Genomic DNA, 26267 nt, shown 5'->3' on the forward strand with positions numbered 1-26267 from the left:
TTCATGTATTGCTTTAAATGACAATGTTAATGTATTGTCATTTAAAGCATTATAAAGCAGTATACCCAGAAAGAAAGCCAGTATAGTGCCCCTTTGTATTGGCAAGACCATGTTTTTGGTTTTAGCTTTATCTGCTCTTTGGAATGTACCTTGGGGTCGGGGGTGTGGATCCTCCCCCCTCCATAGGTTGTAACGTAGATTCAGGGATTTACTGTATTGTGGCATTATTCTTCACGCACAGTTCAAAAATCTGTGAAAATGCGCACCTCTTCTTCAGCACAATGGGTCAAACATCCGGGCTATGGCATGGGGAGGAACCCGCGTCACACTCCCAGGTGTTGGCAAGCCGGGAACCTAATTGGGGTATGGCAGTATACTGTCACACTGCCGATGTTCCACGGCCAATCTACCAAGGTGCTAAAGTCAAAGGCAGTCACACAGTATATTACAAGAACGTGTAAGCAACACTTGATAGTGATAGTACCTGTAGCGTCAGTAGGGCAGGAGCACGCAAGATGAATACAACTGACTGCGAGCAGCTCCACCCTGAGCTCACCAGTGTTGATGTTTAAACTGGTGGTGGTCCAATCAGTGCCTTTAATCAATGTCAGCTGACATTACACAGCTGGAGGCATCCTTGGACATTGACTTTCCGGACTTTTTGGCCATGTTTTTTCAATATCCCCTAGCAGATTAACACATTTGCAAAAGGGACCAGGCAGCAAGCAACATTTTTTCCCATTCAAGTCTATCCGAATTTTGAACATTTTGGGCCACAAAGTTGACAAAACCACACCCTACTTTCCCAATCATTCTGAGCCTGGTCTATATTTTGTTTTGCAAAGTTGTGTGTGGCGCCAACACTAACACAGACCCTGTAATAAGTATGCTGTGGATTGAACAAAAGAATCTTCTGTGCTTTACTGCAACGCAAAGTGGGTAACGGACACAAAGTGCATTTCTACATCACAGACTGCTTCAGGCAGTGCCATTTCACGTGTAAAACCTTTAGATGACCCTGGTTTCTTTTCCAAAATTCCTTAGCATTCCTGGACTTGTTTTGTTTCCCTTTATAGGTATTGGTCATCGCCAGGGCCTTACCTGCCCGACAAGGCTCTGGTGGCTACCGCGTCCCAGAGCTCTTTCCACGAGTGGCTACCATGGAAAGGAAAAAGGGACTACGTTGCTCCTTCCTTGGTGGCCATTTTGTTTGTTTACTTTTTTAAACATTTGTTTTAATGGCCACCATAGAAAGGTAGATGGAACTATGTGTAGTACCTTCTCCCCGATCCCTGGCGGCCATTTATTTTGGCTTTTTTCTCTCAAGTTGAGAAACGGTTACAGCAAAGTTTCTCAACTCAAGAAAAATTGCTGTTAGTACACAAATACGCCATGCTGGGGTACTAATAGCAATATAACCCTCAGTGGGGGCATTACAAATCAGGTAATGCCCCCCCGGCGCTATGTTAATATCCTTGCTTTGTTCAGGCTTCTAACAATGGCCCCAGGGCATTACACTAACGGTAATGCCCCCCACCCCTCGGGTGATATTGCCCAAGTATGCCCCCACCGCTCCCAGAACCGTCAGAAAGAAAGCCGGGAGTGGCCGAAGAAGGCACATAGGACGTTGGGACACTTAGCAACTATATAATAAAGCCGAGTGGAAACCCCTCGAAAAAGGAAGCATTTCCTTAGCTCCTGCTTCTATCAGGAACCCCTCTTCCCCTTCTCTTCCACACCTCTGACAAATATTTTTGACAATACTGCTTTATTCACACTTGGAATTTAAACAACAACACAGCCAGAAGGGAAAAGATTAAAAGGTAACAGATGCTTGCGCCAATCATAACAGAGAACATAGTCACGTGCCTTATCGCTACAGGAAACACGATCAGTATGCACGATCTCCTGCTATTTTATGGCAAGCTCCTTCAGAAAGGAGTGTTCCAACTTTTATAAAGAAAGAAAGGCAGGGCTCCATCAATCAGACGAAGGGTATTAATCCAGGAAATGTGCTGACACGAGGCAACATAAAGTGCGTGTTATTAAAGAGAGCCGGTAGTTCACAGTCTCTCCGGCTAGTAATAAAACTGCAAGTGCCGACTACATCAGTAGCCCTCATAAAATGTGGCGCTGTTTTCAGTCAGAAGGGATCAGAAATGCAACACAGATGACCTGCCCGTAAACGGCTGGCCTAATATCTATCACTCCCCCGCTGATGTAATGCATGCACAAGCCAACGGGGCATCAATGGCACTGGCCTCCCCGGTCAGAATGAACGCTCCAGTTAATAACGTTTGCCGTACATGAGGTTTGAGAGTTATGGGGCTTGTGGCTTCTCGCAGTGCTCACGCAAGCCCTGTGCCATCCGGCCAGCACTACGGGCGTTACGGGGAGCGCAGGGCGCTCGACCATGCAGTAGGGCGATGGGCAATTTAATGGCAGTCGAGGGCGTCCGCACTTGGGATCAAGAGTGAAGGCAGCGCCACACAAGTGTGCACTGTTCACAATAACAAGTTGTGCATTTTCTGGTATGCGATCAGAATATCGGACATTTTGCAGACTAAAAGCAAAGTCTCAATTCGGTATCATATCAAAGTAGGGAAAAGTTACCTTTAATCAACATACAAAAACGGCCCTACCACAAAGGGATGCTGGACAGGAAACTGGTGATGTTGAGCATTGAGGCAGTTAGACTGCAAGAGCGCACCTAGTCAACGTTTTTAGACACTCCACAAAGCTTTGGGCTGATAAATCTGCCTTGATGATATTTGGGAATGGGTTCTTTACTTTGATTAAAGTGCGAATGCCTTTGTTCAGGAGGCGTTAGCTTTATTCTGTGTTACGTTAGGTGTGTTCATTCGTTTGATGCGAAGATCTGAACGGCTCTTTTCAGGGGTGGACTGGGAATCAAAAGAGGCCCAGGAAATAATGGTCAAAGTGGCCCCATATTACACATTTTCAACAAGCCCAACCTTGTCCCTATGAGAAAATGTGGAAATAAAATAGGTTGCCACACAGAAGAGGCACAGGGTGCAAAGGCCTACCAGAAAATCCCTAGTGTTCCCTATAGGCCAGCCCACCCATGCTCTTAATGGACTCCTGTTGTTTTCCTGATCATTCCCAGCCGCTGCATTGTTTGTTTTAATGTGTCCTCACACCCCCACATCTCATTTGGAATTATAATAGGCTAAGTGCATTACAGTACAGGGAATTAAGAAAGAGAGCAGCCTAGATCCACTAAATTACCGGCTGTGTGCCTTAATGGATGTTACTAGCAAAGATTTTGCGAACTAATTATTAAAAGAAGTTAATAAATGGGCAGAGCCATGACACATTCTTCTACATGTACAAACTGGTTTTAGGCAAGGTTATAGTGCCACACAAAATATATGAATTCTGAAAACACTCACTATAGGAACTGAGAGTCCAATATGCCACCATCATATGTTGCCTTTATTGAGTAGAGCACAGCATCCGATAATGTTCATAGACTGCAGCTTTTGGGGAAATTGCGTGAGTGGGGATCGCTGGTTGGTGTATTAAGTTTATTGATGCAACTGCCAACACTGCGGTTTCAGGTAAATTGGATAATGAGGGCAGTTTCACCCGCACAATTAGTACCAGCAAGAGTCCAACACAGGGGTGTGTGCTGACTCCCATACTATTTAATCTCCTTATGGCTGATAAGGAGGCTGTCTTAAAAATAAATCATAACTTCACCCCCAAAATTGGTGGCCAACATGTATGCTGGATGAGTCGTGTGGACGATCTGGTGTCGATTGACCGCAACCCCTATTGACTTGAGAAGAGTACTGGATGTCGTGGGACGCTATTCAGGGATATTGGTTTGGACATAAACGTTGACAAATCCAAGACGATACATTTTGTTAAAGGGAAGAAGGGACCAGCTAACAGATGATATTTATAACAGCCGCATCTTCAGCTAGTTATTTGGGAGTCTTTGTCACTAACTCTGCTAGTGAGGTAGCTTTTAGGAACTCCCCATGCACAACAGTAATTACCAAAGTTGCCTTTATTAGGCACTATTTTAGCCAACATGGTGGATGTGGTCTTTTTTGGTGTATGTGCAGAGTATAGTTCCCACTATATTTTATGGGTATGAGCCCGGTCTGAATAAAAACACTATTGGTTGGATAAGCTTCAAGCTAAAATATTGGTTGGGCATTCCTAGCTCGGTCCCAGTACAGTTCATACAACTGAAGCTGGGCTTAGTAACCTCTGCACACAGGGATTAATTAATACATGAATGGTTCCATGCCATTTCATCGCAGGATGTTTTTTTCGCAGGGTTTTTTACTGCAATTTTTTTTATAAAAAAAAACACCATCGCATTTTCTTTACATTTCTTTTTGTGGGGGGACCTTCCAAAGCCCCATTCAGTTTCAGTTTTTATCCATCTATTACCAAAAACCCACATCCCATATATATATATTTTTTAACCTCCCTCCCCCAAAAAATGTGTTGGGTTTTTTTCGATAAAAAATGAGCAGTAAATAACCCAACGAAAAAACATCCCACGATGAAAGGACGTTGTACCATGCACATGCATGCTGTATGTCAAAATCTGTGAAAGGTAAGATAATCCGATATACAAATTAGTATACGAAGCTATGCACAAAAAAGACATTAAATGAATATTGTACACTGGTGAAAAACGTTCTTAAAAGAGACTAGAAAGCTGATTCATGGAATTATTTGTGCCGAAAAACGGGGATTTGCGGGCAGAATGGCGCACAAATCCCCGTTTTTCGGCGCAAATAATTCCATGAATCAGCTTTCTAGTCTCTTTAAGAACCTTGCGTATAGATTTGGATATTACAACCATAAGAAACAAGGTATTGTGCAAGGCCCCATCTGTGAGCACATACAGAACTTGTATAATGCAAGACGGAAAAAAAAAACTTTGAAGAGATGGTTAAATGGAGATACCTTCTGGGCACTGCACAACCACCTTATATTAAGAAATGCGCCTCTGTATTGTAGGAAAAAATATATATGCTTTTAAGATTAAACCATACATTGCTGTGCTGGGCCCACGTTTGTGTTTGGCACTGAAGCAATGATCTTGTCGTATGCATAAAATAAAATGGTCAACTGGCAAACCTTAGGCACATTTTAATGAACTGTGATAAATTAATCACGTTAAGATGTGTGTCATTTGATAAGTTTGTATATAATTATGACACCATTTTAACTGATGAATTGTATGTTTGTTGTTTGCTTGACAACTAGCTATCATTAATTATTGCTCTGGTTAAGTTATGGATTACAATTTTGGACAAAATGAATGAAATGGAACACATTATCCCAGGTAATGTTCTTTCAACTGGATGTTCCTTCCACATGTATAGCTTATCTTTGATTTATTTGTAAGTCTGCTTGCCACGTCAGAAATTATTTTCATAGTATCGGTCACCGTGAGTTGTCGAGCCATTACCCTCGACGGCCTCAGTCCTGTTCTCAGCCGGGACATTGACGCTGTTATAAGTAGATTGCTTGGCAACCGTTGTCATAGTTCTAGTTTTTTCCTCCCTATGCTCAGCCATATGAAGGGTATGACCCCAGACGCTGAAGGAATGCAAGGAGTAAAATACAGAAATTCTCACCAAGATACAAGGGTAGGTTGTGAGGACACTGAGGAATATTTGGGATGAATATTTAGTCTAACAAACATTATCATGGGTAAGTAATTTGTTCTTCAAGTGGATTGTGTACCACCAGGTATTTCTCATCTATGATACACTCCCAAAGCAGTACGTTGAAGGAGGTGGGAATAGGTAACTTACTGATGATTAATGCTATGCAGTGCAGTCTTGCCAAATTTTACCTACTGACCGGGCATAGCATCCAGGCAATAGAATTTACTGAAAGTGTGCAACTACAAATGTTGCCGCACTACAAATGTCTTGTATGGTCACCACTCTCTCAAGAGCCGAATAGGTATCTACTCCTCGGGGGAATCAAACTTAAACCATCGGCTGGATCTTTGGCAGCCAAGGTATAGCATTACGAGATGGTTTATAGTGAAAAGATCGAAAAAATAATCTCGACAAAAAAAGGTCGAATTTTTTTTCAATACGTTTTTTTTCTCGAAACGGGGGGGGGGTACCCCCCCAATCCCCCCTTTTTTCATTTTTTTTTATTTTACCCCTTTTTTTTTTTAACTTGCCTGACCCCCAAAATACATATAAATAAATACATTTGACCTTTTTTTTTTTTCGAGATTTTTGTTTCGAGATTATTGACATTCGAGATTTTTTTTCGACCTTTTGACTGACCACCTTACGAGATGCATGAAATTATCCAGCGAGAGATGGTTTGTTTGGTGACAGCTTGTCCCAATTTGCAACCTGAATAGCCCATGAAAAGCTGGTCATCCTGACTGATTCTGGATATACTAGAAATATAAGAGCTTAGGGGCCTCTTTTGGTCTAAATGATGTAACCTATCCTCCTCAGAGGGATGAGGAGGCGGATAAAAAGCGGGCAACACAGTCTTTGAACCAAATGGAACTCTTACACTACCTTTGGCAAGAAAGAACGACCACCTTATCCCTAAAAAGGTAGTAAATGGTGGTTTAGAAGAAATAGCCTGAAGCTCACTGACTTTACGGTCTGATGTAATCACATTTAGAAAAACAGTCTTATGGGTCAACACCTTTATTGGACAAGAATGTAAGGGGGTCAAAAGGTGCTCCAATTAAGAAACCGTAACACTAAATTCACATCCCATACCGGTAGACTAAATGGGACTGGGGGAAAGATGATGGTCATTCCTTTCAAGAACTGAATCACTATAGAATCTTTAAAATAGGAACCCTGATCCAGCGAACACTTAGAAATAGAAACGTTACCATAGAACCTGAAGCCCTTGATGGGACTGATGAAGTAAGAATGACAATAGAGAGTTGTTTTGCAAGTAAAAGGGTCAATACTCTTATCCCTGCACAAGCTGCAAAATTTGTTCCCATGGCAGCAGTACAGAGATTTGGTTGCTGGCCTTCTGGACAAAAACAACACCACCATTACATCTTCTGGAAGGTTCCAAACCTTGTATCTTACCCTTTTAGAAACCATGTGTGAAGGTTCAGGGTCCTGATTTCTGGGTGAAGAATGCAATCTCCCTCTTGCAAGAGCAGATCCTCTCTTAGGGGAAGACGAATTAGGGGGCAGATGGCCATCTCTAGAAGGTTTGGGTACCACATTCTCCTGGCCCATTCCAGAGCAAACAGGATCATGAATTTCGTGAACCTCCTGATGACATGAGGAATGATGGGGACTAGTATGAACACGTCCACTACCAACACGTCGAATAGAGCTCCTCTCTGACGAAATTCCCTGGAGCAGAATAGGCTGCACTTCCTGTTTACACTGGACGCAAACAGATCGCCATAGAAGATCTCTAGAAGGACTTCCTGAGCCAACTCCCACTCATGGGAGACAGTGCTCTACCTGCTGAGAGTATGCGCTGCTAAATAAATTTCTCTGGCTAGTTGAATGGCCAGCAGAGGGATTTCTTCTTGTAGTGCCCAGGGGGTCATTGCCTCTCTGGATAGTGGTAGTGATGCCTATAACCCCTCTTTAGTTGAGGTAATACATGGCCACTGTGTTATCCATTATCAGAAAATTCATCGCCTGTAGAGAAGGCAGAAAAGCCATCAGAGATAGTCCGATCACGCTCAGCCCTAAAATGTTGATGTGAAGTCTGGACTACGAGACCAAGGAACCACTGATTGAAAGGTTGTTCATGTGGGAGCCCCACCCTGTGAGTGAGGCATCTGTCACAATTGTCATCTCTGGCCATGGTTGCCAAAAAGGTTGTCCTTTCATCACATTGTCCAGACAGGCTCACCATAGAAGATCCTGTGCGACAGTGTTCCGGACCTGTAGAAGGTCCGTCATTTTGCAAGAGAACTGTGAACACTGGGATCGGAGGACCCATTGAAGGGACCTCTCATTCTCAAGTTCTCAAGAGGCTTCTGGCACCAGGAAAATGCAGAATGCCATGAGGCAGAGCAGCCTCAGGAAATCGAAGGCTGGAAGATATTGGGCACTTTGAAATGTTTCGGACAATCTGTTAAAGATCTTGAGCACTCATCTCGGGAGAGGAGGCTGCCCCTGAGGACGAATCCAGGACTGCTCCAATAAACTGAAGCTTCTGAGAATGTGTCAATTTTTGAAATTCAGGAAGAAGCCCAGCCTGTGGAGGCAGTGACAAGTCTCACCGTTATGTTCCAGAGCCTGTTCAGGAAAACAAGCTCTGACAAAACCAAATAGTCCAGGTAGGGGTAGATGTGAATCCCCTCCCTCTTAGACTTGCTGACACCACCGTCATGAGCTTGGTGAAAACCCTCGGGCTGAGGGGAGCCTGAATGGCAGAACACGAATCGGATAGGGAGAAATGCCAACAGCGAACCTTAGGTACTTTTTGTGCTTGGGATAAATTGCCACATGTAAGTAAGCATCCTGAAGGTCCAATGACACCAACCAATCGTGGAGTCGAAGGGCCTGAAGAGTCTGTTAAAGAGTGGCCATCTTGAACTTGCCCTTCCTGAGGAACTTGTTCAAGCATCTTAAGTCCAAGATGGGTCGCTCCACCGTCCGTCCTGGGGATTAGACAATAAGTAGAGTACCAACCTTGATTCCTCTACGCTACAGGTTCTGAGCATTGCACCTTTCTCCAACAGGGTGAAGATCTCTGTAGGAGGAGTGGATTCATATCTTTCAAGGCTTGGCCTCTTGGAGGACAATCTGGGGGTCTTCTTAAGAAAGGGAGGCAGTAGCCGTGAGCCACTGTTTGCAGTGCCCAAGCATCAGCAGTTATGCACCACCAACTCTCGATATGCTGAGTCAGCCTGCCCTCCACCATAGTCCTTTGAACCAAGGACTCAAAAGGGGTTGAGGGTGTTGTAGAGAGGGCAAAGTATTAACAGCTGAGAGAGGAGATTTTCGTCCTCACCCTTGTGATCCATGGGGAGCCCTTCTCTAACACCTCAGCGCAAACTGACCTCCCCCTCTTGTAATACAAGAGTAGCAATGAAAAGGCCGACCTCTCCAACCGGGGGGAAGACCCTTGTGTCTGTTGAAGCTGCATTATTACTACACCGGGCGAATTAGCAGCAGCTTGGGACCCCTTTAACTTCTCTGGGCTCATCAGCCTTTGAGGCAAAAGGTTGGGTGCCCTCAAAAGGCAAGTCTAAAAGCCTTGCTTGAACATCAGGTGCAAAACCTGACTTCCCCAGCCAAGCAAAACTTGTGGAAACAGTACTTGCTGTCATTGATCTATTTACAGAGTCTGCAGAGTCTAGACCAGACTGAAGAGACTGGCACATGGCATCTTTGTCATCCTATATCAGGCTTAGAAACCAGTCTCTTTCCTCCCCCTTTGGGATGTGCGCCACAGCCAAGGCTATTACATCCCACAAGGTGTGCATATATTTTGCTAGTATGTATTGGTTGTGTTGAGCTATACCTTCGTAGTGCGCCGAAAAATAATAGAATAGGCAAGTAGTTATGATCAGAGTTATAAATTCCTTTTATTTTTGTGATATTAGAGCCTTTGTGGATGACACGTGTTTCGGCAGAGCTGCCTTTTTCAAATCCAGGCTATATGGTTAGCTCATAGGTCACTGCATAATGCATGAAGAAGGTGATGTTCACAGGGATGAATCCCTCCTGGACAAAGAAGTCCTCCGTATATTCGAGTAAAAGGAATTTATAACTCTGATCATAACTACTTGCCTATTCCATTATTTCTCGGTGCACTACGAAGGTATAGCTCAACACAACCAATACATACTGTCACATACGGAGTGGAGGGGCTCTAAGTCTCCGTAGTAGCTAATCCTGGTGCGACGCAAGATCTCTAACGTCACCTTAACTCTCAAGGACAAATCCTTCTAATTCAACGGGGCACGTAGGTACCGCAACAGGTGTCATCACAAACAGTCCCTCTCCAGCAATGCAATATATTTTGCTAGGGCACAAGTTGAATTAATGGCTTTCAGAGCCATGCTGTATGTGGAAAACTCCCTCTTCCCCAAGGCATCACTATTCGGGAGCATAGTCGGGTAGGCTGCAGCCTTAGAAGTGGAAGTGGCTGTCTGAACCACTACATTTTCAGGAGTAGGTTGTTTCAATAGAAAGTTTCGGTTTATTGAGGCAGGCTTGTATTGTTTGGTAAGATCCTTGTAGAATGATGGAGTTGTATCTGCTTTTAAACAATTGTCCAAAACCCTGGTTCTCAGAGCTGTGTGAAAGGGCAACAGAGGCTCTCTTGGGATCCTCTATTCAAGATCATCTTTCCCTAGAAAAGCCACAGGTTTCCCCCAAACTAGGTACTCTGTGACCTTGCCCATCACCAACACCTATTTGAATCTTCCTCCTCCTCCCTCCTTCCTCCTTCGTCCCTCCTCCTATCAACCAAAGACTTTGATAGTTCAAGGAGTTCGACAGCACCAAGGGTGTTGAAGGTGTCAACAGCTTCAATGACTTTGATGACAACATTGGTCTCGCTGGACCAGGTGTCAGTTCCTTCGAGGAAGAAGATTTTGACTTCGACTTGTGTAGAGACAAAGAATCCTTCAATGAACGTCAAGGAGACTTACCACGTGGGCTCTTAGGCCTGCAAGAAAAGGTCTCCGAAGACACCCTGCTCATCCTACCAGATGCAGTGGGTTCTGAAGCCTTCATGGGCTCTTTGAAAGGGGTTACTGTAGCTGCTTTCTGAAACACATCCAGCATTTAGATTCGACATTTCTCCAAGTCAGCTGCAGATGCCGACTTGCTGGGAAAGTGAATCCACTTGTCAAGTGAGGAGTCTGACGAAGACGACTGCAACCAATGGTGTTGTTTCTTTGACCTTTTGTGTGACGAAGATGAGGATGGATGGCAAGACAAGGATCTCGAGTGCTTCTTAAAAGTGGAAACTTCCCTGGATTCATCCGACAACTTCCTCTTCGAAGGGGTCATTGAAGGGTATTCAGAAAGGGGCCAACCTCAACAAGCTTTCCCTTCCTTTTCCTCAAGGCCTTCACTGTCATCGACTGAAAGGAACCACAGTCGTTGACTTTATGGTCCACACCAAAGCACCAAAGGTAGATCCTATGTGTGCCTGTAATGGACATTTTAGCACTACATTTCAAACACTGTTTGAAACCGGTCTTTAGTGTAGACATAATTCGAAAAACAATAGTCAATTAGAAAATTGCTGAGACGATGAACTGTCCGAAGCGTGCAAAGATTGCTTCAATACGGAGCTGTAGGCGAAAGTCTCCACGCAAGATACTTATACCAGTGACAACGTCACGACATTACAGGACGGAGGCCATCGAGGGCCATGACCCGACGATGCAGGGCACCCGATATAATGAAAATGTTTCCGAAGTTGCAATCAGATTTACGATGGGGAATACGTGGGAGAACACAATCCATTCGAAATGCCTACTCGAACAATGGGAATGTAATATTGTTTTTAAAATGGTAATTTTCTATGTGTTTATTTATAAGTGTGCGTAAAGTTAAATAACTAAATCGCACTTGTATACAAAAAAACAAAAGCACAGGTAATTATCAGTTTCTAGGAAGAGTTTAGAGGCCATCAGATTGCTCAGATAATGATATATGGCCACATTCAGAGCAACCTGTTGGCTGGATGTTGCCTCCTTCCCCCCTTCCTCTCTGTCCTCTATATAAATACACAAATGAAACAAGATGGGCAATATCTTACTCCTTGCCACAGCTCTCTCTCCGGGGCAACCCCTTCTGTTGTCAGTGCCTACAGTACACCATCAAGCAGACAATGAACATGGAAGAGGGGCTTAACATGAAGTCAAGCCACCATTTTCACGGTAGGCATGTTACTTGTAGATTTTGCCCTCTAAAGAAAATCCATCTAAGTAACAAGTATTTCTTAAAACCATTTAATGTTTATCACTGACACTTGAGCCAAAACATACCTCGGAGGCAAGCTGCACCGGCTTGTGCAGCCCACCCGCTAGTGATGCAGGGTCAGGGACGTCATTTCACCGAAATGCTAGGGGTAGCGGAAGTGACATCACATGACCCTTGACCTCTGACAATATCACGTTTTGACCCCCACCCCGAAGTGATGGAACACGACCTTTCACCCGTTGAAAAAACAGGAAGTGGTATCACATAGCATTGTTCCTAAGCACACTACGAAAAATATGGTTACAATATCACTATAATGTGATATATATTTCATACAATAATGGATCGCAATATGTTTTGATAATATCAGTGTGTATAGGCCCATATTACCAAATTACTGTGAATGCAAGCAGGCGCCCATGGCCAAATGATGAGGTGCTATTATATAGCACTTAAGCTTAAGTGCTTTATGTAGACCAAATATACATACAATATCACCCAACCTGTATTGGGACTCATTTATCATGACCTCAGAAGGATGAAAGGCTGAGTTGAGGTGTTCAATAACACACAAAATAAGTGATTAACCCCCTGAAGTGTGCCTGAAATAAACATTTGATGAGTCTAGCAATTATTATAGAATTCTAGAAAGACAAATAATTTGGTATTCCCATTCTTTCTTATTTAGGGTCACTACTGAAAGTGTTAGAATTGTGGTACCCCTGTTTTTTTTGTTTTTTGTTTATTTTTTTTATTAAGAGGCCTGAAAAAAAAAACAAACAGACACTCCAGATGCAAAGAGCCACATGGCGGTGGACACAGCCCAGGACCTTGCATTAAAAAAGTGTTTTTTAAACGATTTTTTAGGGGTAGTAAGGGAGATTTCAGGGGTCGCAGTTGCGACCCCTGGCAACCCCTAAATAACATTGCAGTGCAAGGTTCTTATAAATGAAAGCTGTAAAGGTTGAACATGACAGGCAGGGCTCGGGCCAGTGTTGATCAAGTGGCTGGCACAGCTCAATTTGATTTTAGAACCACTGCTTGCAGAAAACAGATCCGAGCACCGCCTCCTCAAACCTGAATGAAAACAATGAAGAATAAAGCATTCTTACCTGGCTGGAGATATGCATTGGCAGCCAGATAGGGACTTGATACTGCTGGGGCCTCACAATCCTTAGCATTTAACATTTCATAAGAAGGATGCTAGTAATGCACAGTTCCTTAAGAAGGAAATGGAGTGATGGCTCTCAAATCCTTTTTTATCATGTCTCCCTAGGCAACAGATTAGCAGTTAGAGCTATTTATGTGGATACTGACAAAATACCATCCCGCTCCATTGTGCGTCTAGTTTAATTCCAGGATTGTTTGACATGCACATAAAAGAGTTTGTTTTTCGTAGAACTTCACATCTTCTCCACATCATGCATATAAGCAAACTGCTTGTCTGTGTCAAACAAGGACTACAAGCAAGCAACCTTTAAAACTGTATTATTTTGTGTTACTGTCGTGTCAATCTTGACAGTACAGTTGAGAAGCATATTAAGGCTGTTATTTCTTTGCTTTCTGGAACTTGTATTTTGCATTCTGTTTAGGTATATACAAAGATACTCTTAGCCTTACATAGTTCTAAACGAGTTTATGTATTTGTCAGGTTGGTTTGTTATATGATTTGTGTACTTTTCATGCCATCTATATAAAATCAGAGTGTTATTGTATGTCATTCAAGCCAAACAGGAGCACATCCCTGTATGTACTAGAGCTAAAAGATATGTAGTTAAGTATCTACTTCAGCGCAGAAGTAAAGGGTTGAGTATTGGCTCAGCCCCATACAACTACTAAATATCCAGTGATCTCAATCATAACGGGGAAACAGGAACAGTCCAACAAGTATGCTTTTTTTGTTAAAATGGGTGAGGGCAGGCTATAATCTTCTGGAGGCCGATACATCTGCAATACAAAGAACCGTAGAAGTGTAGTGCCAAAAAAAAAAATAATGTCCCTCCAAGGTTCCAGTAAAATAGAAACTTTCAAAAAAACTAACAATGCACACAATTAAAAACACTGTAAAAAGAAACAGAGAATGTAGATGTTGGGAAAAGGAGCACTCTTGTAAAGATATGGATCCAGGCACTTGATTTTAACAGCAAATGTCAAGTTTATGAAGAGGTCTTAAGAAATGTAGGGAAGGGGGCTTAAAAGTTACAATGGTGCTGTAAGACAGATCATGGGGACAGGGTTCTCTTCCAATGGCTTATGTAGCTCAACAGGGTTGAGCTAGGCTTTTCAGCATTGAGCCGAGAGTCAGCACTGGACTGGGCTCAAGTCGAGAAGGGGTGTTGATGCGTTCAATGTTGCAGTGCTGTGTCTGGAGCGGTGATGGCTTGCATGTCTAGCCAATGGGGATGGCAGGCTTTGTCCGACCAGTGGCACTAAAAAAAAAATCTATAAAAAAAATAAAAATACAAAAAAATCAGAAGCTTGGAGAAGCGAAGACTGACCTTCGGCAGTAAGCACGCTTGGCTGGCTTAAACAGTATCAGGCTACTGAAGTGGCATCAGCATGGATCCCAAAGAAGCGGGTAACCTGGCAGGTGGTGTTGAGTTGGGAACACTAAAAGACTTGGTGGGTCTCGGAAGCAGAGACACCAGAGATTCAGTACGGAGTGGTGCGCGGATGCAGGGGCGGTGGAGCTTCGAGGTCGGAGAGCACTCAAGCAGTTTCCATGCATTGGTTTGGACTGCAGCAGTTTGGATGATGTTGAAGGTGCCCAAAATGGCATTATTAGTACTTTCTGCATTAGGAAAAATAATGGCTCTTTTCTTACAGGCTCTCGCCCCATTCATAGATGCAGGGAAAGCCGTGGGTATGTTCCTTGGTTCTGTGGCTGTTGGGAGACCCCAGCCTAGGATCTCAGGGGCAAGGCGAGTCCTTTCTTCTGGCCTCCCCAACCAGGAAGGTTTTTAGAGAGCACTTGCAGGTTTCTGGCACTTCAAGAGAACAAGGACCTAAGAGCGAGTCTCGCAGTTGCAGTAGACCTTACCTAACAAACTGGTCATCCCACATAAGCTCGGGATGATTAGAGACAAGAGTGTGCCTCTTACTTTGAAATCTCTGAATTCACCAAAAAGGCAGAGGACTTTTTTGACAATAGAGTGTATTCCAGAGTTGCAGGTGAATCCTTATTGACGTGAAGTAGAAAGAACGTTTGAGGGAGTGTCTCCTCTCCTTAGGTCGACCAAATGCTACAGTGGATTGGTCCAGAGTAAGCTTCTTGTCCAGTGTCCAATCTTTGCTTTCTGATGTCATACCCAGAGTCCTTTGTCTGCAGTAAGTGGGGCGGGAATTTCAGGGAGCAGAACCCCTTTCTTGCCTAAACCTCTCCTCTGGGCTACTCTACTCCATCCCCTTCCTCTACCGGTCTACTTCAAAATAACTCCAGCGCCCTGGTGTGAGGGGGACATTGTCATGTTAGGACAGTCTCTGAAGTACCAGCTCAGAGGGGGCATTCTGGGGATGGTTCCTATCTCCTTGAGGAAAGTGTTGACCTTCTTTGGGGGGTAGTGGGGATCAAACTAGGCTTCCTATGCAGGGCCCCACATGGTTGTTGTGGGAATACCCAGGTCAAACAGCTAATAAAGCACCATGCCTGTCATGAAAGAGTCAACTTGCCAAGCTCACACGAATAGGACATCCAAATGCTTGCTGCTTCATAAATGTGTGATACCAGCAGCCACATGCTATAACAAGACATGGCTTATATTTAGATATTAATGTGCCAAGCTGCTGGGGTACATCATTATAAAGATATGAAGCAGAGGTCAAGGTGATTAAAAAGCTCCACTGCCTGGTGGAACGTTGCATTCAGCAGCTGTTCTAAATGCACATGTGCCTTTAGCTGCCAAATGAGGGTAGGATGTCAGAAGATGGTCAGAACAGCGGTGCATGGGTTCACTAAGATTTTGGCATGAAATACTATGAAATGGGGGGGTCTAACTGGCAGCACTCCCTCTCAGTAACATACCCACATTGTTTTATTGCTAAAAATCAAAAACGTTCAGACTATACCACCCTCGCCAGATGGCATTCTGCCACAATGTGATCTTGGGCAAATCATTTCATCTCATTGTGCAGTAGGTGAGGTATGGGTTTGTGTTGTGGGGGGCGGGGAAGCAGGGCTCCAGGTATAGGGCTTTTGCTGGATCAGCCCAACTTTGGCTATTTGAGCCAAACCAGTTTTACCCATGATTCATCTGTCTCCCCCACCTCGAATGATTTGTGAAATGAAATGTATGTGGGCAGTTCAAGAAACAAGGAACAACAAAAGGCATTTGAACTTAAATTCTGTAGTATGCATAGAACGTGACACTTTTTTCTATAACTCGTTTTTTGTTTACATTTGACAAGGAACACATGGATACTTTCGCAAGTCCGTATTTTGTTTGGCAACAAAATATTTTCTGCATAAAATCAGTAAAAACAGGTTTGCTGTAGGATGTGAGATCTACTCTCCATCTGCAACATGCTTTTTATGAAATTCCCTTCATGCGCGGGTGGCAAAGCCAGTGGGTCGTGAAATGAATATGACACCAAAGGAAGTGTTTGAGAACAGACAAATCACACCGCGGGAAGATTTCTGGCAACACCGCTCCGAATTTTCACCGGCGACGATAAACGAGGTGCTTTAATGCGCAGCAGCAGCATGCATTATTGTACAGGGTAATTGTTTACAGCTGCAGGACACACTGCTTTGGATTCACTTCATCGGAAAACGAGCTCTCCCGGGCAAACTGTTAGCATTCAAGGCCGCGAGTCATCTGTGTGGCGAGTCACAATCTAGACTTCTAGAGGCTATTAATGACGCTGGGATTAGATACCCATTTCCCAAGTCTGAGTTGCCGCACCACACTGTGATCTTCGGCCAGAAACGGCACACTTGCGCAGATGCAATGTTGCATGGCACTAACGTTCACCCTGGAGTCAGCACTGTGGTGTAAACGTGTGCATTGCACCAATGCAACATTTCTGTAACGTGTCCCTTGCGGTGATCTTGGTCCGTAGCCATGTCATGTTAATTCAATTTCTTCAGCTAACCATTAAACGCTCTGAAAAAGGCCAAAGCGTATGTACTTGTATTTTATTTATTTGTAGAGCACGCCAAGCCCTGAGGCATCTGGGCGCTTTTCTTGCACGAGTATACAATGAAAATGTTATAAGTATATGGTTACAATAAATTACATATATACATGATAGTGTATTAGACGGCATGATTATATACAGTTCAAAGATATAACAGTGTGAATTTACAGTCAATCGTTAAGGACTTTACAGTCAATTGTTAAAGGGGGCGCAGAGCTAATTCTCTTGAGCGGAGAGCCATGCTTTAGCCTTTTTTCTGAAGATAAGAAAGGATGTTTCAGATCTTAACGTTAAGGCCATGGGATTCCATGTCTTGGCTGCTAGAGTGGGGAAGCTGCTGCCTCCGGCCTTCTGGAGTTTGAATCTTGGTATCTTGAGCCAGTGTGATTATGACATCACACAAAGCTGCATGGAGTGTCTGTCCGAGTGCTACTAGAGGGGCCTTGGGGACCGTTTTAGGAGGGATACCTTTTCCCTGTCTCGGCAGGGATGACGCCTGCCTTATGGATGAGCAGAAAGAAGTAACTTCTGCTATTAATACCATGAAACAATGTAAATGTCCTGGCCTCCAAAACTTTCCAGCACCGTTTTGTCAGGAATTCGGGGCCCTGGTTCTATACAACTTGTTTCATAAGATTGTTTAGGATGGACAGCTGCCTATGCCCGTTAACACCGGGCTAGCACCATATTCTTACAAAAAGGGAAAGAAGCGACTAATTGTGCGAGCTATAGACCCATCACTTTGCATCACCTGACTTCAATATTATAGCTTTTGCATCTTGCCTAGAAAAGGTCGTGGATACATTGGTGGGCTGCAGCCAACCAGGTGGTATTTTATCAAAGGTATGAATGGTCAGAGCTGTACTAGGGAGCTGATTGATCTTGCAGCACTAAATTGCTCTAGCATCACTCTCGTAATGGCCATTAGTGTTCATGCAGAAAAGGCCTTTGACCGGGTGAGGTGGGACTTCTTTGAACAGGCATTGATCATGTTTGGCTTTGGGAGAGGCATTAGACTTGTAGACCATCACATGTTTTAAAATCGTGTAGGGGAACCGAGGCCCAAGTGCCCACTCTCACACGTTTTAGTTTTGGTCAAAGAGCCACACATAAGCCAAAACTGCTACATTACAGTGCAGCTAGGGAGAAATAACATGTGAGGAGGGTGGGATGAATCCAGCTCAGTCATCACTAAACCACAGACTAAAGTCGCCTCCCCTGTGGAAAGGGGAAGGCAGCCACTACCGATCCTAACGCTGGGAGTGGTATCAGGTGGGAGGGTCACATGGGAGGAGAGGGCTATCAGGCGGAAGTGGCGACTCCTCTGGGAGAGACACAGTATCCATATTCCTCTGAAGCAGAGATTTCCCTAATTCCCAAATACATAATTGCATGCTGTCATTTTACAGGTATCCCCCCCCTATGAAACTACACAAAGACCATGCTATGAAAAGTCATCTAGCCAGAACAAGATGTATACCTTGGGGGTTCCGGAAATTAAATAGAAGTTCCTCTAATGGTTATGAACATGTCACAAATAGAGGCCCTAAAGTTAGAACTCAAACCTTGTTCACTACATTCCTTAACCCCGACAACTCTCATTTCACACAGCAATCCAAATTAAACATCAAAACCCCAAAACTATTATGGACTTTAGGATCCATGATGCCCTTGGTAGTGGGACGAGGAAAAGGGAACTACAGTTAGTAAGGATCAACAATGCCATTAACCAGAATGATATAGACCAACACACCTAAGTGGGACATTTAAACTCAGGAAGGAGTTTCAGGTGGAAGGAGATGCTGAAGGAGTAGCTGAGGCAGAGGCAGACCAGAGTGCTGGGTCTGCTGCAGAAGTTGAAGGAAGAATGCCAGCTGATGCCGACGCGGGATGTGGAGGCCTGTCACACTGCAGAGTAAGCGCAGCAGGAAGTGGTGTCACTAAGAGAAGCCCAGCCGACAGGGAGATATGCTCCCAGCCCAACGTGCAGCGCTTTGGTGTGCAGGAGGCAGCTGAGGGTCAACAGAGCTGGCAGAGCTCTGGGAAGCAACTGTGCCGACTGCTGCAGACACGCAAGTGTTGGCAAGAGACGGGGGACCCACTGCAGAATTAATGAGGGGATCGGAGATGCAAAAGAAGACAGGTGAGTGTGCCTGACTTTAAAAGTGACCCCGGAGTGCTCCGAATAGGACATTTTACACAAATTCATTTTTAAATACCGAACAAATAAAGCAGTTCAAAAGGTAGCAGGAGTGCAAATTCCCTTATATAGGATGCCAATGGGGGTAAAACCTATAATCCGCATTGCCAACAACCAAGAGGCTGCAAAAGAGTAATACTAAGGCGACAAGGGTGCAACCCCCCCCTTAAATCGGACACCAACTGGGGAGACCTGTAACCCACATTGTCAAGAGACTATAAACAGAAGGGGCCATTGTTCAACCCTCCTCACCTAGGCTACTGGTGTGGGGAATCTTGGAATACATATTGCCACTAATAACAATTATAGTTGTAGGAGTTTTACATCTAGGCAGGCGAGTAAGCCAGGAAATGGACCAATAGTAGTTATTCCTGACAAACGAGTGGACCAGAAAAGAAGATGTTGTTCTGAAGCAGTACGATTGGGGCAAAAAGGTGTAATTAAAAGAACTTGCTAACCAAATTTAATTTGAAGAACAAGTGTGGCATTACCAGAAGTAGTAGTTGTGCTATTCTAACAGTAGTCAATTTGAAGAAGAAATATGATATGCTGATAATTGCTTTACATTCTTTGAAAACCAATTACCTTGATTTATGAACTTGTGTTTTTAGGGAGAGGCATTTTTGATTTACCAAGAAGGATATTGGGCAAGACACCAATTACTTTGATTTGTATAACAATTGTTTATGGAAGAGACCTTTACTTTACCAAGTGGAAAGTAACATTTGAAGGAAAAGATCTTGTGTTGAACTGAAATGAACTCTGTTGAATCAGAGCTTCTCCAAAGCTATTCCTGCATTGATCCAGGGGAAGGAAATCCAACCCTTGCCACAAGGAGTACTTTCAAAAACCTAAGTTTGAACTTTTATTCTATTGTGTTGAATCGAAGACAGCCAAATATTGCTTGTGTTATTTTGTTTTATGTATTAGTGTGAAGTTCAGAGACCTTTGGACAATAGATCATCCTTCTTTAGTATAGTTTGCTAGTTAGGGGCATTCTTGCTAGGATAGGGAAAGAGGCACGTTCATCCCACCCTTTTCATTTAATAAATGGCAACATTGAGAAAGCTTTACCTTTGAGTCCATCTCGCATTTCTGACCGCTCAACAAGGGGCACAAAGTTTGTAGCTGCTGCTTGGTTAGTTACCCACTGATTGACTGCACGTGGCCATGCTACTCTCTATGGCTAGTCCAACCTACTTCCTGCCACATCCCACCCAAAACACATCCTGCTGGGATCGGTTTGAGCTGGTCTTGGCAAACCTTACCAACAAACTTTGTGCTTGAAGTGCCTGCCAGTGTGTTTTTAAAAAGTTCACTTCTGAGAATGAATGGCTTAATTGGAGCGGTCAACACGCTAGTGGTGTAATAAAAAATATATTGACCAGGTCTGCCTTCACTCATTTTACAAGTACTATGCTTTTACTTCACAGAAGTCCAGTTACAAACATTGGCAAAGCCAACAATTTCAACTTGTGTATAAGTATTAGGCATTTGCCAGGCTCTGCTATTATATACCCCGCTACTTGCACAATTTTAGAGCTGCTACCATTAACGGGGCAGTAAATATCAACAAGACACTGCCAGGCAAATGTATTTCCCTTGCCTACACACTACAAAAGCTAAGATTGTTTGCTTTGCCAATGCTTGTTTGATTTAGTAATGGAGCTCCTGTCTGCCATGATCCACAAAACTGAGGATGTCAAGAGAAAAGTTGAGGGAGGAATGGCTCCTAGTCCATGTGGATTATCCATTGTTGCTGGTCTCTAACTGAGATCCCCAAATCGTTGCTGCGAAACCTCTTGGATAGTTCTGGAAAGGATCAATCCGGATAAGAGAAAAGCGTTGCCCTTTAACGCCGGCTGTCACAGGGCATTTCTTAACTGTGCAGCTGAGGGCAGTCTCGAGTACCTTGGAGGGAAAGCAGTCAGGAGGCAACAACCCAGAAGTAGGTGAATTTACGCGCAATTCTGCGGAGACTGAAAACTGACTGAGTAGTAGGATAGTGGGGCCAGCTCACTCTGTCGATCGGGGGAAGGAGTGAACACTATTAAAATGTGTGCCGTGCCTCGATTCGTGTAATGCTTCAGCTCCCCGTCATTCTTTCTCTCACAAAGGTTGTTGAAGCAAATTAGGGACATGTCCAATTGTTATTTCAGGGATCTGGGAAGAGAACCATTTCGAAACTCCATTCTACACAGGAAAATAAGACGGGTTTTTTGGAATGCATGGTCTTGCAGCCTACCATGCTGCCTTCACTTTACAGTTTTTTCGCCATTGGTTTGGGTGTTGGGGTGGGGGCGTGGTTATGAAACCGATGCTAAACATTCGAACACACAGAAGCTCACCCCATTCCCTTAGTTCTTTGCTTTCTATGGAAAAGCTTTCTGCCGGGAAAAGAAACTGCCCGTAACCAGAGGAGTAATTTTGCTGAAAATGGTGGGGGGAGGGTGGCATGACATCTGAAGAAAAGGTGCCCAAGCCAAATGAATGGGGACAAAATGGTGTGCTATGAAAGTTGGGGGGGGGGCGACAAACACCCGCTATATGGGGAACCTGGTGACAACTCAAAATGGTCACACAATCTTTCGACGAGTGGAGTAGCTTTAAACTCGGGCAGGATTGGTCCAATGGGAATATGATTGATGTTTTCCTGATATAAGCTGACAGAGTGGGAACACCATTACTATAGCTATAGTATAGCTCAGCTAATTATTGACGAAATAGGCGACCCTCCTCCTCTGCAGAAACTAGTATCCAGCTCCCTGCATCCGCAGTGCATGGTGTTATCACCTATGGGGTGGTCTCCAGGCCCAGCGAAGAGCATGCTAGTCTTTGCTGGGTTGTGTAACTAAGCTAGCTTTGAGATTGATCAGTCATTCTTTGCACAATTCAAACTTCGATCTAATTGCAAGAGCAGAAACTTGTTTTTGCACTTACTGGATGCAAGAAGGACGGCAGGCTGTGCCTACAACAGTCAGCCATATGCAGGGCTTTCGACTAATCCCCAGAGCACTGATGCACTTATTTTGAGTGGGCTCGTGGGTGGGGCTATATAGGTGGAGGTTTTAGATCACATAGACGTGGTCTTCGGTTTCCAGATTGCTGCACACCCTTTGATGACTCTTGTATCCCTTGGATCCTAAAAGTACTATCAGGGAGTCCCAGAAGCTATGGTTGTAGAGGGCTTTTGCTGTAGCCAAAACTCTAATTTTGCGTGTTTGGAAGTCTAGGCAGAGACCAACAGTGGTGTCCGGGATTCTTGAAGTCCAGCTGTTCGCGATGCAAGGGAAGGTTCAAGGGGAGCATGGTGTTATTCCACTCCTAGACGACGGGATACGGACAAACTTCTTAGCTCTAGGGTTCGCATGCCTGTCATGGTCTTATCGAGATCCTCCCTCTTTGCATCCCACGTCCTTGTTCCTGCGGCATCTGCGTCATTTGGCCCACTCCCTGTATTATCACCCCCTGCTTTGAGCACTGCTGGCCATTTAAAATATCCAGTGGAGGGCCGACCTCTTGGGGGGGTTATAATCAAAAATGCTTTTCAACAGTTTTAACCGTTATATTAAGTTACTGCGCTGTTATTTTAATAATTCTGTTTTTGGGCCTGTATGTCACTTTCATCGTGCATGCCTGTTTATCTCTTAACTGCCAGATTGCAAGTTTTCCTTGTTTCAATAAAATATGCCAAAACAACTAAACAGAAACTGGCCAAAGTAGCTTTGTCCGCAATACAAAAATAAATGGCCGAATGAATGGCAGCACTATTTGAAGAATTTCACATTTTTGTACCCCTACATCATTCTAAGAATAAACAAGATGTTAATCAACACGAATATCAAAGCTTTAAATTAAATCGCTTCGAAGATAGTAGGATTAGAACACCTCGAAATTACAACTTTAACCGTGGATTAATTAAACGATCTAAGATGCCATTACCAGTGGAACAATTCCCAGTTCAGAGCATAAGCCTCCTCAACAAGGCCATCCATGGGAATTGTTCCAATATTTGCAAAATAAAGACAGTCTTTGCTCTTGAGCCCCCACACTGCTGCTTCCAGGAGGCCACAGATCACTTCCAGGGATACATCATCTGAAATTCACTTTCCATATCCAACTAACGAAACTTATCTTCTGAATTTTGCAAAGCTCTAAAGGCCCACCTCCTCTGTGATTCATATTGGGCGAAAAGGTCTTAAGCCACTAGAGCGGTTCTCTGCCTACAATACCCATCTCTGCGTCTAGTTCCTCTCAGTTTTTAATTCGCAAACCGTCAGGTGCCTGAGGCCTAGGAGCAGTGTTAAACAATTCTAGGCTTCTGGTAGGGTGCCACCAGCAGTAGTGCAATAGGGTGTGCCATTACGCTTTGAAGATGTAAAATCTGAATGCACAGTAAAAGGCAGGGGTGCCAAACTGACACTTCGCCTAGGGCAACTTAAATCCTGGTATCGGCCATGCATCACCAACATGTCCCTCATCAGACAAACACATATCTGGATGTACTTCTGAATTAAAATAAGATTATTCCTAGAACTGAAAATAACCAGTGTTATGTTACTATCACCCAATTTAATGGCACACAGTTTATTAACCTCTGAACAACAGAAGACTGAGTCGCTGTCACAAGATAGGAACCCGTAACCTACAGATCTCAGAGCAAATGATTAACTCACTGGGCTGATAGACCTAAAAACCTTTTCAACAACACCTTGCAACAGATGCTGTCAAATCTAAGATACCACTCTTGCCTTTGGCCAAATATATACCCATCTGATCCTGCTCATATGGTCTCCCTTAACTCTTTGAATGCTTACCCCAGTTTTGCCCGGGAGACAAGCCAAACAAATGTAGCTAAGGGCAGTGTGACTTGGTGGGGGTTGAGGGCACGAATCATCATCACCCCACTGATCCTTATTTGAACGTCAATATACGTCTTAAGGGTAAAAGGGAACCATGTTAGCAGACGTGTGCGTGTTTGTGTCTGTGAGCATGTCCAAAGGATTAATGTACCACCAGAAAGTGGTTTGCAGTTTCTGAAAAGTGGCACATAGGACTATATAAAAAAGAAACATACATCAAATAAAAGATGAAGATGTACCAAACATGTAACTGTATATGGGTAAAAAAGGCTGTCCGTTTTTTGGGAGGAATTAACAATTTCTCTGGATTGCTCAAGCCTCTTTGCTTGCCTACCTTTCATAAATGTAGGACAAAATGTTTTGTACTAAATAAATTAAAATATATAAACACAATCTAAACGATAACTTTCAAGAAAAATCTACCAATATTAGGAGAGCAGCATTTTTGTAACACAACTAGAGCCCTACTATTTACCTGCCTATGGGTTCCTCAAAACTAAGACTTGTAGTTTGATATCCAATTCCTATCTGCTAATCTGAAACGACCGTCTACTGGGATTACCCTTGATTGATTTATCTTTGATGTTTTTGTGCGTGCATTCCTGTTATTATTTATGTATGTCAAGTTTGTAAGTGGTGTTTTTTGTAGCGCTCCGATGCCTGATGAATTCAAATAAATAAATGTGGGGGAGTGGGCAAGACACCAGGTATTTCTTTCCTATTTGTTGTGCGGGAGGTGTGAGAAACCCAAGGGTATCCTCACTCATACCCCCCGCCCCACTGATCCTCCACTCAGGTGGCCAGGGAACGGCCATCACTTTTGGATCCCGGCCCTCGGCGTGGAGAAGCGAGGAAAAAAATCACCTGGGTGAAGGGTCCTTGGGGATTGGGAAAAGGGTACTCACAGGGCAGACATGGTATCCCACTTTTCACTTTGAGAATCAACCTAACCCACCCCAGACCTTTATGGGCTATTGTACAGCAGTTCCCCTCAATTTTCCTCATTCAACGTATTACAGTTCTGGGACGAGGAAGAAGCAACTAGGAGTAGTGAACACTAGTAACCTATTTCACCACTCTAGTAATAAGATGAGGAAGACGTCTGCTGAGAATTGTGAAGGTCAGGCACGTCCCTCTAATTGTAGTTAGACAATTCTTCTACTAGGATTAAGTATTTGATTAATAAATAGAACATAATTTTTGGAACATAACATTGAGAATTGTTTTGAAAGAAATCATACACAAACATTATGAGATACTGTATCAAAGTATTCAAGAAAACAACTTAGTGGCAAGTCAGCCTTGGTCCTTTTACCCAGTTGTAAGTTTGTGTCCAGTACACAGGCACTCATTAATGGTTTTGCACCCCATTCACATAATTTCTAGACTTAAAGAAGTAGTTTTAAACAATCACCTGCAAGTGAAACTGAAGAACGAGCGGTGCCCACAAACCAAACCCGCAGATTTTTAAAGGTCACCTAAACATGTTACGATTCTGAATCTGATGAAGCGCTACCAGCAAGGAATTCCACATCTTCGGACCAGCCACGGAAAAGGCACACCCTCTGCAGCGTTCCAGGCTGTGGGATGTTTTCATCTGAGCCCTACAACATCACTGTGCGTTGCGGATAGCATAAAAAGCAATGCTGCCCACCAGAAAAGGCGCAGTGAAAACCTGACAGATAAGCCACCATCCACTTTGGACAATTCCCAGACCCATCCTTTGGTTGCACCCAGAGCCGTTAAAAAACTTGTTTCATTAATGTCAAAAATTGCTAAGATCATGGCCACGAAACCACCAAACAAAAATCCAACTCTGGTTGAGTGTTCTACTTTACTCTAATGCAGATCCACATCAATGCCATGTCAAGCAAGGATCATATAGCATCAAGTAAAATCCTTTCTTTTTGAAATGTATTAATTCAAGACAGCTTCCAAAAATAGGTGCAGTACCGGCATTGGACACTAACTGGTGCTAGCGGTCTAAACTCTGACAGGAGAACTGTATTTCAGTAGCTGACAAAGGAGCCTGAGCCACCCTGGACTTCAAAGCCTTGCTGGTTAATGAAAATTCTTAACACCTGCTGTTCCCAGAAGACAGTCTGATTCAATTAACAGTCCAAGAGGCTGGGAAGCTTTCACACCTCAGAACTC

At 43.8% G+C, this 26267-nt stretch overlaps 1 protein-coding gene across 3 annotated transcripts in view; it reads right to left on the bottom strand.

The window, feature by feature from the left end:
- The window catches only part of PACRG (parkin coregulated), a 1057472-nt gene that overhangs the window by 845412 nt on the left and 185793 nt on the right, over positions 1-26267 (bottom strand). The window contains exon 1 of one of the 3 annotated variants that reach the window (XM_069607690.1): positions 13028-13083. The exons of the other annotated variants lie outside the window; for them this stretch is intronic. Coding sequence (XP_069463791.1) covers positions 13028-13045 — 18 coding nt within the window. The 5' untranslated portion in view covers positions 13046-13083. Of the gene's footprint in view, positions 1-13027; positions 13084-26267 lie in introns of those variants that run through there. 3 annotated transcript variants of the gene reach the window in all.

Source organism: Ambystoma mexicanum, chromosome 4q, assembly GCF_040938575.1.
Source record: "Ambystoma mexicanum isolate Mex_15411 chromosome 4q, UKY_AmexF1_1, whole genome shotgun sequence".
Lineage (NCBI taxonomy): Eukaryota > Metazoa > Chordata > Amphibia > Caudata > Ambystomatidae > Ambystoma > Ambystoma mexicanum.